Source organism: Peromyscus leucopus, chromosome 4, assembly GCF_004664715.2.
Source record: "Peromyscus leucopus breed LL Stock chromosome 4, UCI_PerLeu_2.1, whole genome shotgun sequence".
NCBI classification, from domain to species: domain Eukaryota; kingdom Metazoa; phylum Chordata; class Mammalia; order Rodentia; family Cricetidae; genus Peromyscus; species Peromyscus leucopus.
In genome coordinates this window covers 123,230,500-123,249,195 of record NC_051066.1, presented here as the reverse complement: position 1 = coordinate 123,249,195, position 18,696 = coordinate 123,230,500, and the positions used below count along the sequence as shown (strand labels likewise).

Sequence of the window (18,696 nt, the reverse complement as noted above, 5' to 3'; positions counted from 1 at the left end):
GCTTCCTGGCTTGCTTTCCGTGGTAACACTTATTCCACAGACTTTAAAAAATTCAAATAGTTAGAAAGTTGTATCTTTAAAGCATCTGAAGTCTCTTTCAACATTCAGTCTCTCTGAAAATCCAGTCTCTTTAAAAGTTCAAAGTCTCTCAACTGTGGGATCCTTAAAAAAAAAATAAGTTAGAAACTTTCTTATTCCGGGAGGGAATAACCAGGGCACAGTCACAGTCAAAGCAAAATCAAAATCCAACAGTGTGAAGCTCAGGTCAGACTTCTGGGACACTCACAGGCGTGGCCGTTCTGCTTCTCCAACTCTGCACACACAGCTCATCTCATTAGCTCAAGCTGGCTCTACGCCACACCTGCTGCTGTGTGGGGTCATTGTCTCATAACACTGGCATCTCCAACATGCTGTGGTCGCCGGCTCCAACTGGGCTGCACAGTCACCACCAGCCTCTTCTGAGTTCTCTTCAGAGACTCTGACCTTGCCACATGGTGCCAAAGCCTCAACTTCTCTCCATTCTGGAGCCTCTACTACACCTTTAGCAGTGGCTTCTCCTGATCTCTCCCTGTGTCAAACCTCAGCTGCTCTCCATGACCCATTCATGCTTTCAAAGCAGTACTACCTGGGAGTGAGTCTATTAGACATGACCACGTTTGACTGCCAGCACAAGGTACAGCTTTGACTCTCTCTGGATTACAGACTCTGTGTGCTGACTTTGAGGAAATAATTCCCAGAAGATTGTGCCTCAATAATGATGGTTGTAGCATGAATCTTAAAAGTTCTTATTAATAAAATCAGACCCGAGCCGAGTTATTGGGGTCCATGCTGGTAGATCAGAGAGACAGAACAAGCCACAGCTATGTCATCTCACCTCGCCGGATCCTCAGCTGGTCTTGTCTCCTCAGACTGGAGGCCTCTGAGTCCTCATCCGGAATGGCTCTCAGCTGAATTGCTGCTAGAAGCCTGAATGCTTAACCAGCCAAATGCTTAACCAGCCAAATGCTTCTAGTTTCTGGTTCTCACGCCTTATATACCTTATATACCACCACTCCCTGGGATTAAAGGCTGGCTTTCTGGGATTAAAGGCGTGTGTCACCATGTTTGGCTATTTCCAATGTGGCCTTGAACTCACAGAGATCCAGAGGGATTTCTATCTCTGGAATGCTAGGATTAAAGGTGTGAGTGCCACCATTTTCTAGCCTTTGTATCTAGTGGCTGTCTGTTCTCTGACCCCAGATAAATTTATTAGAGTACACAATATTTTGGAGAACATAATACCACCACAGATGGTCTCTTCTTAATCACAGATGATTCTTCAGGCTGAACTTACCAGCGTCCTCCATTGCAAAGGTTTCACTTTAGTGATTCTGCTCTCTTGTAATTCACAGCAGGTTATCCAACCCTAGCTGCCTAGAGCCACATGTTCTTAATGCAAAACACCACACAAATGGCTCCAGTAGTCTTTACTTCCCTCCAAAACATCATAAGCCAGGCCAGCGTCATCTGCATCACTCTGAACCTTTGTATCTTCTAAGCTCCCAGACTAGGCCATTAAACCCTGAGTGCTCAATGGCCTTTCTAGCTCTAAGTTTCACAATACTTCCACAGTCCTCCCCAAACATGGTCAGGTCTATCATAGCAATATCCCACAGATCTGGTGCCAATTTCTGTCTTAGAGATTCTATGGCTGTGATAGAACATCATGACCAAAAGCAACTTGGGAGGAAGGGATTTATTTCATCTTACGGCTTATAGCCCATCATCCAGGGAAGTCAGGGCAGGGATGTGGAGGCCAGGATGGAAGCAGACACCATGAAGGAATGATGCTGGGTTAAAGCACTCCCACTCTCCCCTCAACTTACTGCTCAGTTGCTCTACCATATGACACAATATAAAGACCTTACCATACGCTGACACCCACAAAGCTCTAAGAATTTCTGTTCTGCATGTTATTCCCCATAGTTTTCTCAGTAGACTTTCTTATATCACGCAGGACCATGTGGGATGCCACCTCTGTGGGATCCCAACCACAGTGGGATGTGCCCTCCCACGTCAATGTTAATAAAGAAAATGCCCCACAAGCTTGCCTACAGGCAATCCGATGGAGGTATTTTCTCAATTGATATTCTTCTTCCAAGATGACTCTAGTTTGTGACAAGGTGATAAAAACCTAGCCAAAGACTACTTTTGACCAATGTTCCTAAAATGAGAGACTTTGATGATGTGGTCCCCTTCTGACTCAAAACACTTGAGAAAGTAATGTCTAGAAAGCTTTTCCAGTTCTAAAACAATCCAATTCTTTCCATTGTGTTTGGTAGGCAGGCCATAATGTACTCTTATGTACTTTGTCTGTCTGTCTTAGGCCCTTTCTGCTGCTATCATAGAATACCTGACTCTAGGTAACATGTAGAACAGAAATTCTTACAGTTCTGCAGGGGCCAGCATCTGGCAAGGTCTTCATGCTGTAGAGCGACTAAATAGTCAGTCAGAGCGGTGTGGTCCAAACTTAATTCTTTAATTGAAAACTCATTTCCAAGAAAATGTCATTAATCTATGACCTGAGCTCTAATGGTTTCCATTCTTAAATCTATTTCAAAGATGTCAAATTTCAACGCAGGTTTTAGAGAGAGCATGCAAACTATAGCAACAATTAAAAAGACTTAACTCTCAGTTTCCCATGATAGTGAAAAGAAGGAAAAAAAAATGTTGGAGATGAAGCTAAAGTGTTCTGAAAAATAATAAGGTGCTGTGTAAGTCAGGGTCTCTGGATGAAAAGAACTGATAGAGTGAAGACACACACACACACACACACACACACACACACACACACACACACAGAGGATTTATTAGAGTGGTTTACAGGCTGTGGTCCAACTAGTCCAACAAAGGCTGTCTACCAACTGAAGGCCCAAGAATTCAGTATTTGCTCAGTTCACGAGGCTGGATGACTCAGCTGGTCTTCAGTATACACTAGAATCCCAAAGAAGTAGGTTTGAATGCCAGTGAAGGAATAGATTTGTTAATGAAAGCAAGCAGGTGAAGAGAGCTTCCTTCTTCCATGTCCTCTAGAGACTGCCTCAGGTGTGGCCCAGATCAAAGGTCTATCTTCTCACCTCACCTAGATTAAAAGTGGGTCATCCCACTTCCAATGACTTAATTAAAAATCCACACAAGTGTACCCAGCTGCTTGAAGTTTTAGTTAATTCTAGATATAGTCAAGGTGACAACTAAGAATAACCATCACAGATAATTTTTTAATATATGCCTCACTATATAGCCCAACCTAGCCAGGAATTGCCTATGTAGACCAGGGTAGCCTTGAATACATTTCATGTAAGCAAATTATAAACTATGCAGTCTTTTTTGGTGTGCTTTCATTTAGCATTGTATTTTTAAGGTTTACCCATGTAACACACATCAGTTTCCATTCCTTTTTATGGCATGCTGACATTTCATTTGTTGGATAGATCTCACTGTTTATTGCTGTGGATATCGTTCTGTATAAATAAAACACTGATTGGCCAGTGGCCAGGTAGGAAGTATAGGCGGGACAAGGAGAGAGGAGAAATCTGGCAAGTGGAAGGCTGAGTCAGGGAGTCATAGCCTGCCGCAGTCAGGACAAGCAGAATGTGAAGCTGCCGGTAAGCCACAAGCCGCGTGGCAGGGTATAGATTTGTGGAAATGGATTAATTTAAGCTATAAGAACAGTTAGCAAGAAGCCTGCCACGGCCATACAGTTTGTAAGAAATATAAGTCTCAGTGTTTACTTGGTTGAGTCTGAGCAGCTGTGGGACTGGTGGGTGACAGAGATTTGTCCTGACTGTGGGCCAGGCAGGAAAACTCTAGCTACAGTTTATCACTTACGAGGTGATGGGCATTTATTTCCACAATTTAGTTGCTATGATTAACACTTCTATGGACATTTTAAAACACATTTTGGGGTAGATATAATTTCTCTTGGAGTGAAATGGCTAGATGACAGGGCAGGTCTGTGTCTAACTCTTTGAGGGCTGTTTTCCAAAACTGCTCTACAATAGCCTATCCAACCCTACCAGCAGCCTGTGTGATTTCTTCACATCTAAACCAACACTTGTATTGTTTCTTTAGATCCCAGTGGTATCTCTCTGAGGTTTTGACTTGAGTTTTCCTAAAGACTGAAAGCTTTTTAGTGTGCTTACTGGCCAACTATATCTTCGGAGAGATGTCTAATCAAACCCTGTGTCCATCTGAGACAGGGTCTGTCTTAGTTACTTTTTTATTGCTATAACAAAACATAATGATCAAAGCAACTAATAAAAGAAAGCATTTAATTTGGGGCTCATGGTTCTAGAGGGTAGTAGAGTCTATGACCATCATGGCTGGAAGCATGGCAGCCAGCAGGCAGGCAGGGTGCTGGAGCAGTAGCTGAAAACTTACATAGTTGAGATAACAACCATGAAGGAGAGAGAGAGTGTGAGAGCAAGAACGAGAGTGAGTGAGTGTGAGCAAGCGAGAGAGAGAGAGACAGAGACAGAGACAGAGAAAACAGGGTCAAACACAAGCTAACTAGGAATGGCATGGACTTTAGAAACCTCATATCCCTACCACAGGAACATCATCTCCTCCAACAAGGCCACACCTTTCAACCCTTCCCAAACAGTTCCACCAACTAGGGACCAAGCATTCAAATATATTAGCTTATGGGAGTCATTCTCTTTCACTACAGGGTCTTATGTAGCTGATCCTGGCCTTGAACTTCCGATCCTCTTACCTCCATCTCCCAAGTGCTGAAATGACAGGGTGGCTGGACAGCTCAGGATGGCCGGGAAACCACCATCCTGCTTTTGCCATGCGCCATTACACTGGCTCCCCATAGCACTCCCTGGTGCTGGGGTTAAGGCTCCTGAGCTTCTCTCAGCTAGGCAAGTGCTGTACTACTCAACTACTCCCCAGCCCATGTTCACATTTCTATCACGCAATTTCACTTGAATAATAGTCTCCGTTTTCCCCTTTAATGATGAGCAAACTTAGAAGGGTATTTTTATGTTGGAATTTATAAATACACAGTGACAATTTGTTTAAAGACTTTATTTCCAGCATGTAACAGCTTATGTGTCATAAAAATCATCGAAGTCATCAGACATGTTATGGTCTCTAGGACGAAGAGCAGCTTCGATTTCAGAGTTACTGTCATCAGACTCCCCCCAGAAGGCTGGAAGAGAAAAATCCATGGCTCATTAACGGTTTTGCACTCTAATAGAGGGTCTTCAAAACAGCAAGGTAACTGCTTAGTTGGAGCACTGGCCTGCCGAAGGCCTGACTACACCGCGTCACCTGCACAAATGTACACACTGCATGCTGTGCTCTTCACATTATTCCAGAGCAATCCTTGAAGACTCTTTTTTTAACCTTCGTTATGTCCGACTATTATGGCATAGACATTAAAACCTAGGCTCCCTGGAATGACACCGACCCACTGCGGCTGCTGCTTCACTTTGATCTCCCTGGTTTTGTTTTTGTAAGAGTAGATTAGAAAAGGGGAAGACTTGGAAAAACAAAAATAAGCAGTAGTGATTGGTTGATCTGAACACTTATCATTTATTTGGGAGGAGATCTTAGTAACCTTGGTGAGGAGAATGGGAGAGTGACCCAGGAAGAGTGGAAGCTGGTGAAAGGTATGGGTGCTGGCAGTGGACAACTGGGATTCACTCCTTTTGAGGATCCTCTGGAAGACTGTATAGAGCTTTCCTCACAGTGTTTACTGACCCATTATCTCCTAACCCTAGCTGCGAACTCTCTGGTCCTCTGTAAGGGCTTCACATGTTTGTATTGCCAACAAAAGCCCTGGGTCAGAGATACAACTGTCTTATGTAGAAGGCCACAGGCACACCTGTCTGTTGGAGCTGACAGGGTGTGGTAGGGCATCATCAGCATCTTCTGCCTTGCAATCAGATAATTGACATCTACAGAGAATAACCAGGCAGCTTTGAGATGGCTTCTTTTAGAGGACCCCAGTTGATCCTTTCACCAAGCTGGTTAGAACACTATTAATGTCTGTACATTACTGAGCAAACCGAAGCTCAAAAAGGGTAAGCATCTGGCTACAATCATAGCATCAGTGGTGGTCCAGCTCAGTTATACCCAGGCCATCTGATTCATACCTGTGCTCTCCATCATCCAGTGGGTGATGAGAGGAAAGGAGACCAGAGAACAGAGCCCAGGCATGGGAGGGAAGTGTCCCACTGTATTATGGGAAGAGGGCTAGAGCACCACTGTAGGTTGGGTGTTGAAGGATGAAGAGGAGTATTATAACTGTAATTCTTGCTACATAACTGTTTTGTTATATGTAATTTTACTATGTTAAAGTTAAAATTTTCCTTTTATTTAGACAGAAAAGGGGAAGTGATAGGGGAATGTCTCTTTGTATGCTGTGAATATGTGTTGCTCTGACTGACTGATAAATAAAAATGCTGATTGGCCAGTAGCCAGGCAGGAAGTATAGGCGGGACAAGAGATGAAGAGAATTCTGCGAAGAGGAAGGCTGAGTCAGTAGATGCCAGCCTGCCATCCAGGGAGCAGCATGTAACTGCACACAGGTAAAGTCACAGAACACGTGGCAACATATAGATTAACAGAAATGAGCTGAGTTTAAATGTAAGAGCTAGTCAGTGGTAGGCCTGAGCTAATGGCCGAGCAGTTTTAATTAATATAAGCTTCTGAGTGATTATTTTACAAGTGGCTGCAGGATCTGTGGGGCTGGGCAGGACAGGAGAAAACATCAGCTACAGAGGAGCTCAGAGTTTAAGAGGAAAGAAAAAGAACTTCATATAAAGGAATAGCATGAGCAAAGGCATAGAGGCAGGGGCATAACAAAGTCAGAAGCAGGTGTGGTCTTGTAAGGAAAGAACTGGCACCAGGATACCATGGGAGGAAATTATAATTATGTGCCACTGCAATTTGTGAGAGATGGTGGAATTGGTAAGTAGCAAGTGAAGAGAGTAAATCCAGGTTAAATGCTAGTGGCCAAGTAGGGACAGGAGGGACTGGGTGTGGAGAAGTCAGCTAAGGTTACTGCAAGAGTCCTACAATAGATGCTCATGGACCCTGCCTTGGGGGCAGGGAAAGAGAGGTAAAACACTCCGTAGGCAGAAAGCACCAATTCTGACAATCAATCCCAAATAAACTGTACTACCATGTGACTCATGGCACTTCCACGATCCTTGCACTGAAAACCTTGTTCATGGGCAGCTGTATGGGCTGTCCCTGAACTCACAGGACATGTCACAGTCTTCACACAAGGACACAGAAGACAAATACACAACACAACTCTTTTGGTTAAGATGAGAAATGGCAATTGGTGTCTGTTTATTTCTTACCATTCGACTTTATAGTGGTTACTGGGTCCCTTTTGCTTTCATGCCTATAAAAGAAGAAAGTGAAAATTGACAGCCGGTCTAACAGTTTCACAGGGAGCTGTTTGGGAAGAAGCAGTGGTGGTTATGGTAAGAAGAGAAGTTTTATACTTCCTTCCCAGGCTTGAAAAGCATAAAAGTGTCAAAGCTCAGAGTGGCCAGAGGCATCTGCTGGGGGAGCACTGAATTGCCAGCCTCCCCAGCCTCCAGGGTGCTCCTCTTGGCAGCCCTGCCCTGGGGGAGCCCTGCGTGCTGTGGGTCCTGCTGGAGGGTGATCACAACAGCATGAGGCAGAGGGTGATATCTGTTCGACAGTCCTCTGGGAAACACTATGTATGAAGTATCAGTGCTTCTGAGCAGACTCAAAGTGGAATAGCTGAAGAGAATTCAAGATGTTGGGGAGGATGTTATATAATACCTCAGTCAAATCAGCAACAACAACGCTAACAGCTTAACAAAAGCAGTCACAGTAAACACTGTGGGAAACAGCAAGTGCTTTGGGCATCCAAGTTTAGGTTTCTGAGTATCCACTGAGACAAATGCTTGCATCTATGGCTTTTGGTACCTACTGGCCTCCTCTGATGAATATAAGAGGGCAAGATAGTGGCTCCCTGGAATGGGATTTCTCAGTGTGCCTTTCCAGGGATGTATGCTATTTAATGAATGTAAAGAGCCTTTCTGGGAGCATCACTTACGTTCTGTATTGTACCTAGCAAGTGTCATGCCAAGAGACAAATGGTCAATGGAGACATTAGGGGAGAAATTTACCTTTTCTATACAAACTATCACCATTGCCCTCTCATGGCCAGGGCCCTGTTCACCTTGATGGGAGAACTTTTCAAATTCATTCCCACTTGGTCCAAGTCTTGACAACTACAGCTTATACATATGCTTTCCAACACAGCCACCACAGCAAAACGGGCTCCACTAAAGGTCCATTTTCCATGCTCTACAATACCATATAACACTAGCTTGGCATTTGGTGCCTGCTGCTGACCAGGATCTAGCAGTAGAGCCCATGGCCATTCTCTACAAAGAGCACAACACCCTTGTGACCATTAGAAAGGGGCCACCAGGTAGTTAATAGTCAAGCTACCATGGGGGCTGGATCAACAAAGTGAGCCTCAAGAATATCCTTTTTATGTAAGGTATGTACACACACAATGAATCCAACGTGTGCTGTGATACTGTTTACCTACTCCCATTACCTAAGTGCTAGCTAGATAGCTGGGCTAGGTGCCGGGAGGCAGAGGTAGATTGTACAAACTCTGGGAGACAGACAGGCTTCAGACAGTTGTGGTATGAATAATAAGGGGAATAGGAAGAGGGTCACGCCTCTTGCTGGATGGGACTGAGAGGACAGAGAGCTGTAGGGTCCCCAGAGGGCAAGAAAGCCCAGACTGCAGGCCTGGACTGAGGAATGGGATGTGGTGGGATGTGGCAGCTGAATGTCTAATGCAGGGACAAAAGTATAGAGGCAGGCAAGCCCAGGCCAGGTCCCCACAGCTTCGGTGACTACTCTAAGTTCCAGAAACATGTCCAGTGTACATTTGGCAGCTCTACTTGCCCGCCTCCAAAGTAATTTGTAGTCAAACTCATCATCATTCTAGTGTGGACTTGAGACAGTCCTTTCCCCTGCCTCAGCAAGTGGCAACCCCAACTTTCTGATTCCCCCCAGTGTCCCTTAACAAATACAGTCAATAACTACATCCTGCCAACTTGACCTCCTAGTAATTCCCAAGCCCTTACCAATTCCTTACGTACTTTCGCCACACCTGCAAGCAAACTAACAACTCCTATCCAGATGTTTGCAACGGCTTCCCTGATGACACTGCAGCTGATTTGTTCCTCTATCGTCCACCTTCTGCTTGTGAGATGCTGGACACACAAAGCTTATATTTTCTGATGAAAAACGCTTTAATGTCTTCCCACTGGTTTTGGCATAAAGACCAACATGCTGAATGGTACTTCCTAAGGTGAGCTCCCAAACAATGTTGGGCTTCCTGATTCTGTATCCCCATCCACTTGTACTGCAGTCCTCATCAAAGTTGCTGTCTTCCATCCATTCCCTCTGCTAACTGATAATAAGCTGCTCCTTACCTTCTAGGCTGCAAGCAGAGACCATATCTGTTCCAGCTCACTTGGATAACCCAATGCTTAGCAATCAGCAGTTGCTCAGGGTAGAATGAATAAATGACCTTTATTAAGCACTAGGCCCAACTGAAAGGCTCATGATCAACATTCAATGATACAAAATGTGATCTACATGTTATGATTTGCATGTGACTCCAGTATCAGGTTGAGTTTCTTTGTCTTCTCAACAAAGGGGGAAATATCCAGGAGAGGAAAAAGAAGAAAGAAAAGAAAAAAAATGCCTCACACAATGCTGCTAATGTGGCCATGGCCATGTCAATATCCTCCATGTAAGTAAGTGTTTGTAATCACCCAACTCATCAAGAGCAAGTGAACTGAGCCAGCAGTAAGGTCAGGTCCCACCACAATGAGGTGACCCACTGAGCATGCCAGGGACCCTCTTACTTTGTGCAAAGTTTTCTAGGCATGTTATGTCTCCATGAGGCCATTTGAACTTACTCTTTCTGCTGGATCAGTGGCCATGCTGTGTGACTTTGAATCATTTAAATGATTGGGAGCAGAAAACAACATCAATGAAATATGAATTAATTGTACAGTGGTTCTTGATTGTCAGTTTTATTAGACTTCTTACAAGAAATCTATTTCAGAACTACATATACCACAGTTCATCATTGAGAAAGATGGAGGATGTTTTCAAGTGCTCTCCACTCTACCTTGAGATCTTAGGAACAATCTTTTTTTTTTTTTTTTGAATCCATCTCTAAAAATTGATGTGATACTATAATTCAAGGTCAACTTTTATTACGTACAGTTCTCAGGGTCAACATTTCTTTCATGGGTCTCACCAAACATGCAAAGAAAGCTGACAGACACAGAGGAATGACTGTCCATGGAGTGCTGAGCAGAGTCAACTAGTTTAGTTGTACAGGGAAAGGTGGATATGAACTCCCCTTTCAGAGTAAGAAATTGAGTTTTAAGTTCGAGGCCACACACTTGGGACATCACTCCATCAAAGTGCTTGGAAGTGAACTGACTAATCTCCAAAGGTGTGAAAGGAATGCTTCTAACTTGTCAGGCTAAGGTTGGCCAAGGATTTCTGTAAGGCACTAGACAGTGAAAAGTTCAGGCTGTGAGGGCCATGTGGCCTTTTACAACTACTTAGTCTGTGGCCATAGATGGACATAAATGAATGGATACGGCTGTACCTCAATGAAACTTCATGTAGAGACAATGGCACTCCAATCTCATGCACTTTCATATGTCATCAAACAGAACTCTTCTTTGGGCTCTTTTTACAACCAATCAGAAGTATAAAAACTACTGGGTATGGTGGTTAATCCCAGCACTTGGGAGGCAGAGGCAGGCAGATCTCTGTGAGTTCAAGCCTAGCCTGATCTACATAGTGAGTTCTAGGACAGCCAGGGCTACAGAGAGAAATCCTGTCTCAACAAGAACAAATGAAGCAAAAAGGAGAAGTATAAAATCCACTCAGCTCATAGGACAGAACCACTCCTGCCTGTCTTTTACATATCTGAGGCATATCAGCTTAGAGGTTCCAACACCCAACTCTGCTCACCATGTGCCTGGGCCAGTTCCCTACCCTTCTGAGAATCAGTCTGGTTGTCTATAAAATGGGTCAGCAATGCCGTCCTTCTAGTATTCTGGCAAGTTTACAGATGATCCTACATGAGAGCCTGTATAAGGTGGACTTTAGCAAGCAGAGGCAGGGCATTTGGCACATGTGGATGAACAAAAGCCCCTGGTCATACTGGTGTGCAGGGATGAATTCTAAATAGAGATGACACATCAGGCCCAGAGCAAAGGAAAACTAAGGTTTGGGATAGACTGAGAGGAGACAGGCTTGACACAGATTTCCTTCTTAAGTTGCCCAATATGTAAGAGCACTGAAGGTGACCTGTTAGACTTCCTCCAAGAGGTGGAAAACTGCTCCAGCTTCTCTCCTCCAGCAGCGCTGGACATGACATCTAGTCTGAGTTTGTGCACTGATTCTGTCATTCTCTAAGCAAGAACAAATAAATCAAATGTTCTGAGCTTGGGCCACAGGGAACAAAATCCCAGGCACCTTCCAAGAAGAGAATGAGACTCATTGGGAACTAGTCCACAGAGGAATAATGAAGACTACCGTTTTGCTGTTATTGAAAGTTGCAGTGTGAGGATTCTGAGAGAATAGTCCTAGCACCATTGCAATTACATGCAGACTGTCTCTTTAAGTAAAGGTGTAAGTTGTAATACTAAAGCAGGAAAGACGGTGGAAGCAACATCCATAAGGATCCACATGAGTAAGATCTCACCTAGCACTTCACATTACCTCCTGAATTTTATAAACACTCACCACTGTAAGATGCTACAAATGTACAAGCATGTGATCTAAAGAAGACAGGTCAAAACCAGAAGCAATAAAGTGTAAGAGTACACAGTGACACAAAGCCCAGGCAAGAGAGTGCCTCCTGGTAAAAGAGGACTCCTACTAGATTACAGATGACCTTAATCAGCCATTACTGGTCAGCCCAGAAAGCAATGTTTGCAGAGATAGTCCATCTCCCAAAATAAGCTGTCCTGCTTGAAGCAGACAATTCCAGGAAAGAGACTGTGAACACACACAGTTACAACACTTTCCTCATTTCCAAGCAGCCCCCCTCCCCCCCGTCCAAATCCCTTGCTGGGTGCTAATACACAGTCTGTTGAAAGTCAGCCTCTGGTCTTGTTCTGACCAGTGGCTGCAGACTGGGGGTGAGAACAAGGTGGTGAGTTCAAGGGCCTGTAGGCAAGTCTGTGGGGGCATTTTCTCTCTTTTTCTTTATTAAGAAACCTTCCATTCATTTTACATACCAATCACAGATCCCCCTCTTCCTTCCTCCCGCCCCTCCAGCCTTCCCTCCCAACCCACCCTATAAGAAGGTAAGGCCTCCCATGGGGAGTCAGCAGAGTACATTTAGTAGAGGCAGGTCCAAGCCCCTCCCCCTGCCTCAAGGCTGTGGGAGGTGTCCCACCATAGGCAGTGGGCTCAAAAAGTCAGCTCATGTACCAGGGATGAACTCCAATCCCACTGCCAGGGGGCCGCGCAAGCAGATCAAGCTACACAACTGTCTCATCCACACAGAGGGCCCAGTCGAGTCCTGTGGAGGCTCCACAGGTGTTGTCTGAACTTCCTGAGTCCCCACTAGTTTGGTCTATTTTCTTGATTAGGGACTGATGTGGGAGGGCCCAACCTACTGTGGGCAGTACCACCCCTGGACAAGTGCTTACAGTTGCATAAGAAAGCAGGGCAAGCCCTGGAAAGCAACCCACTAAGCTGCATTTCCCATGGCCTCTGCTTCAGTGTTGTCTCCGGGTTCCTGCTGTGAGCTTCAGCCCTGATTTCCTTAAGTGATAGACTGTGGTTTTATTTGGATGTGTAACCAAATAAACCCTTTCTTTCCCAAGTTGCTTTTGGTCATGGTGTTTATCAAAGCAAACTAGGACACTCGCTAGGCTGGAAAAACCTAACAGAAATAGATGAGTTTCTCAATATATGTGGCCTACTAAAATTGACTAGTCATGTGGTTGTGGTTATTAGTGGTCACTTTTATGCAGATCTTCAATGAAAGGGAGCAAGTGAAATAAGGAGAAATACAAAATGTACTATGTGAGGAGAAAAGAAGAGAAGGATGCTGGAGTCAAGTCCTGTACTCAAAGAGACAAAAAGTTTAAAGAAAAGACTAATGCGAAATGGAATAAAGGGAATGGTGACCCCAGGGCAAGACCCGACCTAGCTAACTTGTGAGAAGAAATGAAAGGAGCACTGAAGCAGTGAAGGGAACCATCCACAAAAGAAAGCTGGTGCAAAGGTAACTGAAAGAGGGGACAAGTTCCAGCCCCAGCAAGCAGGAGAACTTGGCAGCTTCCGGTGTGTGGCTCTGGCTTTAGAAATCTCCCTCTACAGCAAGGAAAGCCCCTGAGGCCAGGTGTGTGTCAGGGGTGTCCCTGAATGGAGACTGGGAGAGGCCACTGCATGAAGCTGTGAAGGTGAAGTCTGGATTGTGTTGGAGACGCCTAAGATGTTGGAGATGCCAGATTTGTGAGATATTTGTCAAGGAGAGCTGCAGACTGGGTGTGGGACCAGCCCAAGAGAGGAGCATGTTACAGTCAACAAAGATGAAAAGAGTTTTACATCACACATGAAGATACAGAATCTGGAGTCTGCCCAGATGGCTTTTGGTCTTGCTTTGGTCCAGTATTTCCTCACTATGCTCCCTCACTTCCTTTTGCAATGGCAATGTATATTCTGTGCCATTATATGCTGGAAGTATGTGATCTGCTTTTTGATTTTGATTTACAGGAGTTACAGCAAAGAGATTGCCATGAGTCTCAAAAGAGACTTTGGACTTTTAAACAGAATTGAGACTGGGGTAGACTATGGGGGCTTCTGTAGTTGGACTGAATGCATTTTTTTGCATTATAATATGGCTATAAGCCTATGGAGGCCAGGGAGTAGAAGGTAGTAGTTGAATAAGAATGCCCCCATTGGCTCATATATTTGAATGCTTAGTAACTTGGGAGTGGAATGGTTTGAAAGGATTAGAAGGATTAGGGGATATGGCCTTGTTGGAGTAGGTATGGCCTTGTTGGCAGGAATGTGTCACTGGGGTTGGCTTTGAAGTTTCAAAAGACCACGCCGGGACCAGTTTCCTTTCTTGTACTCTGCTTTCAGATCAAGAAGCATTGACACTATACTCTGCCATGATCATAATGGACTAAACCTCTGAAACTGTAAGCAAACCCCCGATTAAATGCTTTCTTTTAACATTTGCCTTGGTCACTGTGTCTCTTCACAGAAATAGAACAGTGACTAAGACAGTGAGACTGACTGAAACAAAACAAAACAAAACCCCTGAGCAGCTGCAGAGACTGGTCATCAGTTAAGAGCACTTGCTGCTCTTGCAAAGGAGCAGGGTATCACTCTCAGCTCCTGCAAGGTACTCACAAACATATATAATTCCACTTCCAGAGGACCTGACACCCTCTTCTGACCTCTGAAGGCACCAGGCACACATATGGTACACATACATACATGAAAGCAAACACTCACACACACACACAAAAAAAAAAAACATAATAAACACATCTAAAAAATCTGATTTAACAATGGCCAGGCCCAAATGGAGTCATTACCACTTTCAAAGGAGAACTCACACCAATGCATCTCAAACTATTCCAAAAAAAACAGGAGGGAGCACTTCCAAACTCTAAGATGCCATTATTCTCCTGGAACCAAAATCAATAAAGCTACAACAACAAAATGAAATGATAGACCAGTCTCCCTGAACGCAGGCAATGAAATGCTTGTGAACCAAATTCAATAGAATGTCAAAAGAAATACAAAACCAAAACATTCAGCCCAATAAAGCTCAACATATATAAAACAATAAATTTAACTTATCAATAAATAGACTCAAAAGACACAAATCACATGGTAACCTTGGTAGATACAGAAAAGGCTTTTGACAAAAATCCACCATCCTTTCATGACAAAAGTGCCGCAGACCCAGAAACAGAAGGAATGCATTTCAATCCAATAAAGGCTGTTCCACATCCCTGACATGTGCTAAGAGTCTACACATCCTCATCCAGGTCAAAACGAAGACAAGTCTTCCATCAGTAGACAGGAAGGGAGTCAGGAAGGATCCCATCAGGCTTTCTGTAAACCTGCTCACCTAGTTCCTGTTTCTTGAGACTGAATGCAGATGGTATTGGGACAGTCTGGGAAGAGGACCTAGCCTGAGGTGAGGTAATATTTCCCTTTGCAAATGTAAACATATCCCTTGCAGATAATTGTATAGAATGCACACTGCCCTTTAGCTCAGAAATGTGATGCCAGACTGAGGTGAGGCACTTTTGCTTAAAGAAGGTTGAGTGAATGGTAGAGCACACTCTCAGAAAAGTTCAGCAGTTATCTGGCTCTGCGGATAAACCTGCCATGCCAGTAAGAAGCTCATGTGGGGAAGGGAGACAAGGTACACGAACAGCTTTCATACCTAGCTAGGTGGTGACAGAAATACCATAGGGCCTCTGGAGGGGCAACTGGCACAGGCACCCTCCGCTCAGAAAGCATTTGAAAGAGCTATCAACAAAAACACCCAACATTAACCTCTGTTCCCCCTCCACACACATAAGCATGTCCCCCTCTGACAAACACAGAGTGAGGGGACATTAAAAAACTAGCTATGAGAAGATGTGGTATCAGTCTGCGAATCACAAAAATTTCTGTGGATTTGAAATCAGTATCAAAATTTTTCAAATAGCATCTTTAGCTGGATTTTTCTTCAAAATAGACATATTTCTGGAAAAATGTAGGGCAAAAAGCATTCCAGAAAGAAAGAAAAATAAGTACAAATGACCATACCAACCAATCTCCATGAATACCAATTTTAAGTTTTAAAAGGCCACTGAAGTCCAAGGCTGTTTGAATTTGACAAAGTCTGAGCGCCCCCTGATGGCTAGTTGGAGCTCCTACAGCACATGCTGTAATTTTAGCTGACCTGGGGTCAATTTATTTACATCTTTCCTTCAAATAATCAAGTGATTATTCTTAAACAAAAGTGTTGTGTGCAAGAAAAAACAAAGTGTATGGGTTTATGACAGTAAATAGGGATTGTTTAAGACGCTTCTAATTTAGTAAAATTTAAGGTCAACGCAGATTTCCTAAGCTAGAGATGAATCGTGCACTTTTATAAGGGTACATAAAGGACTGCCAGGCAATTTTTGTTTTTATTTCACGGAACTAGTGTCTAAGTATCTTTATACCATTCCAGGGAAATAACACAAATGATCAGCCGAGAAAGAAAAGCTGCGGCCACCATCTGAGCATCAGCTGCAGGCTGGCGCCCTCCGCTGGCCGCTCCCATGGCTGCAGGGCTGGCAAGGAATGCCACCCACGGCGGCCCTGCTAAGGGGTGCGGGTGGCCTGGTGACTTTTAGTACCTTTCCCCCAGGCAATTGTGTCGCAAGCACATACTCTTTTCTTTCGACAAAAATCTTATCTCGATTCAACCCGAAGGCTGGCGTCACAAGGGAATTGGTAAGCCGAAGTTATAAGGGAGCTGTGAAGATAGATTCTCCATTGAATAAATGGATCCTGGAGAATGAAACCGCTTCCTGGGGAAGGTAAAGAGAGACAATGTTTGCAGAGGAGAGGAAGCTCTGGCATGCACCCCGGAACAAAAGGGAACAAGTGGTCTTTACTCAGAGAACAGCTTCCTATTAGGACTCACTCCTTCGTACATCATGCCTTTCATCCCCACTCAAGCACAAAATGATTTTACTGAAGCAAATACAATGGTAGAAAAAGATTTACACTGAAAGAATCTTTAATAATAAACTGTTGCCGATCGGCCTACTTGCCCGTGATTTATAATACAATAAACATCGGATTCTATTACGGCTCATGCACTGAAGCCTCTGCTCTGAAAAACGGAATATGAAAGCGCGGGGACCCCACCATCATCACAATGAAATGAGCATGTATAAATGTGCTAAGAGTATCTCTTTGCATCTTTTATAGCTTGTGTGTATTAATCTGTAACGCTTATTAAGAGAGTCATTGCTATGCAAAGCAGCACCCAATCCCTTTCTCTGGCTTTTCAACAGTGTGCACTGTTTAGCCAATAGGAGGGACCCTCTGGCCCTCATTCTGCATTCATCACAGGCAACATTTGCACAATGTATCTCTCAAAGGCGGCTGAAAAGAAGGCCTTAATACTCATGTAAACAACTGCAAACCAATTACTTAATGAATCAGGCCCACACATAATGAGGTGCAGACAAAGAGCTATAAATGCATTTTTGCGCCCAAGCCCCTGCTTTAAAGTAAAATCCCTCAGCTGTAGTTTGGGCTTAACTAGCACATCATAATTATTGTCTCTGGGACATCAGAGGAAGCCATTTTTTTTAAGGTCCAACAGGGTCTTTTTTTTTTTTTTTTTTTTTTTGAGGTTGCTCATCAGCTCACTGACAAAATAGAGCAAAGAAGAATTTTTAAAAGTGCTACAGCAGCACAGCACTGTTATGTTTATTCTCAAGTACTGGGTTTCAAGACCACTTGTAAAAGCAATAAAGCACAAGGAGTGACTGCAGTAAGTGGGATCCTTAAATGTAAGCCTCTAAGAAATTTCAGGGAAGCCAGGCACAACGGCAAACCTGAGCTCTCCAAAGCCCAGGGTGGGGTATTAACAACAACAGACCCAACACAAGAACCAAACTGTGCCCAACAGCACACCAAGCTGGACACGCACTGTTCCAAGCCTTTTAAGCTAGATTACCATCAAGTGTCTAGAACCAAGGGTTCCTAGAAGACCTGTGAGTGGGTTTATCGTTCTTAAAGGGGGGTGATGAGATTATTTATAATTTATTAGGAAATTAATTTCATAGAGAAATACAATTACAAGAGGCTCCTTTTTTAAATTTGTAGGAAAACAAAGTTTAATTTTAATCTGGTGAAATGTGGTCAAGTGTGAATGACCAGGCTGAGAAAATGTCCTACATAATCCTATTGCTTTCTAAAGAATTTTCCAAAGAACACACAAAAAGAACTTGTTTTATGTCTTTAAAATATAATGGGGACAAATACTTCTAACAATCTTAAAAACTGAAGGGATATATTTTTAAGCCAAATGGTAACATTAAGCCTGGGAAGTATCTATAGAATTTACTGACCTTTAACAATTCTCTTAAAAGACCCAGAACTTGAATTTATAGCATAACCCTAACGATACAGTATTCAACACTCCTCCAAACCCAGTTAGCTCCTGTTTTCTCCAATAATATGAACAAAAAACAGGGATTAAAGGTAAATTCTGATAAACAAGGAAGCATCTTGAATACTCGGTAAGTTTCTAAAAGCAAGAGTTTTAGAAAATTAACCCATCCAAATAGCCCGGGCCCTAAAAGACCGTAATGCTTTTGTAAAACACAAATGAATAGATTTTTTTTTTCCATTTTCATTTCCTTTAATATGACATTTCTGGATCAGATCATTTTGTTATTTGGACATTACACACAGCGGTAGAAATGTAAAGGTCATGTTTTAACATTTTAGCAGGGTCAAGTAGTAAATTCAAAGGTAATGCAATCATCTAGAGGACACCTTTTTAATGAGTGTGCTATTACAAAGGAAACTTGCTAGGCCGTGTGAAATAGTATTTAGCCAAAG

General features: G+C 43.5%; 1 protein-coding gene across 3 annotated transcripts in view; it reads right to left on the bottom strand.

Moving 5' to 3' along the window:
* Positions 1-5,052: 5,052 nt before the first annotated feature.
* Positions 5,053-18,696, bottom strand: part of Kiz (kizuna centrosomal protein) — a 109,196-nt gene continuing 95,552 nt past the window's right edge. For all 3 annotated transcript variants that reach the window (XM_028881848.2, XM_028881847.2, XM_028881852.2), the window contains 2 exons: positions 7,359-7,402; positions 5,053-5,194 (listed from right to left, as the gene is read on the bottom strand). In XM_028881848.2, coding sequence (XP_028737681.1) covers positions 5,091-5,194; positions 7,359-7,402 — 148 coding nt within the window. In that variant the 3' untranslated portion in view covers positions 5,053-5,090. The remainder of the gene's footprint in view (positions 5,195-7,358; positions 7,403-18,696) is intronic.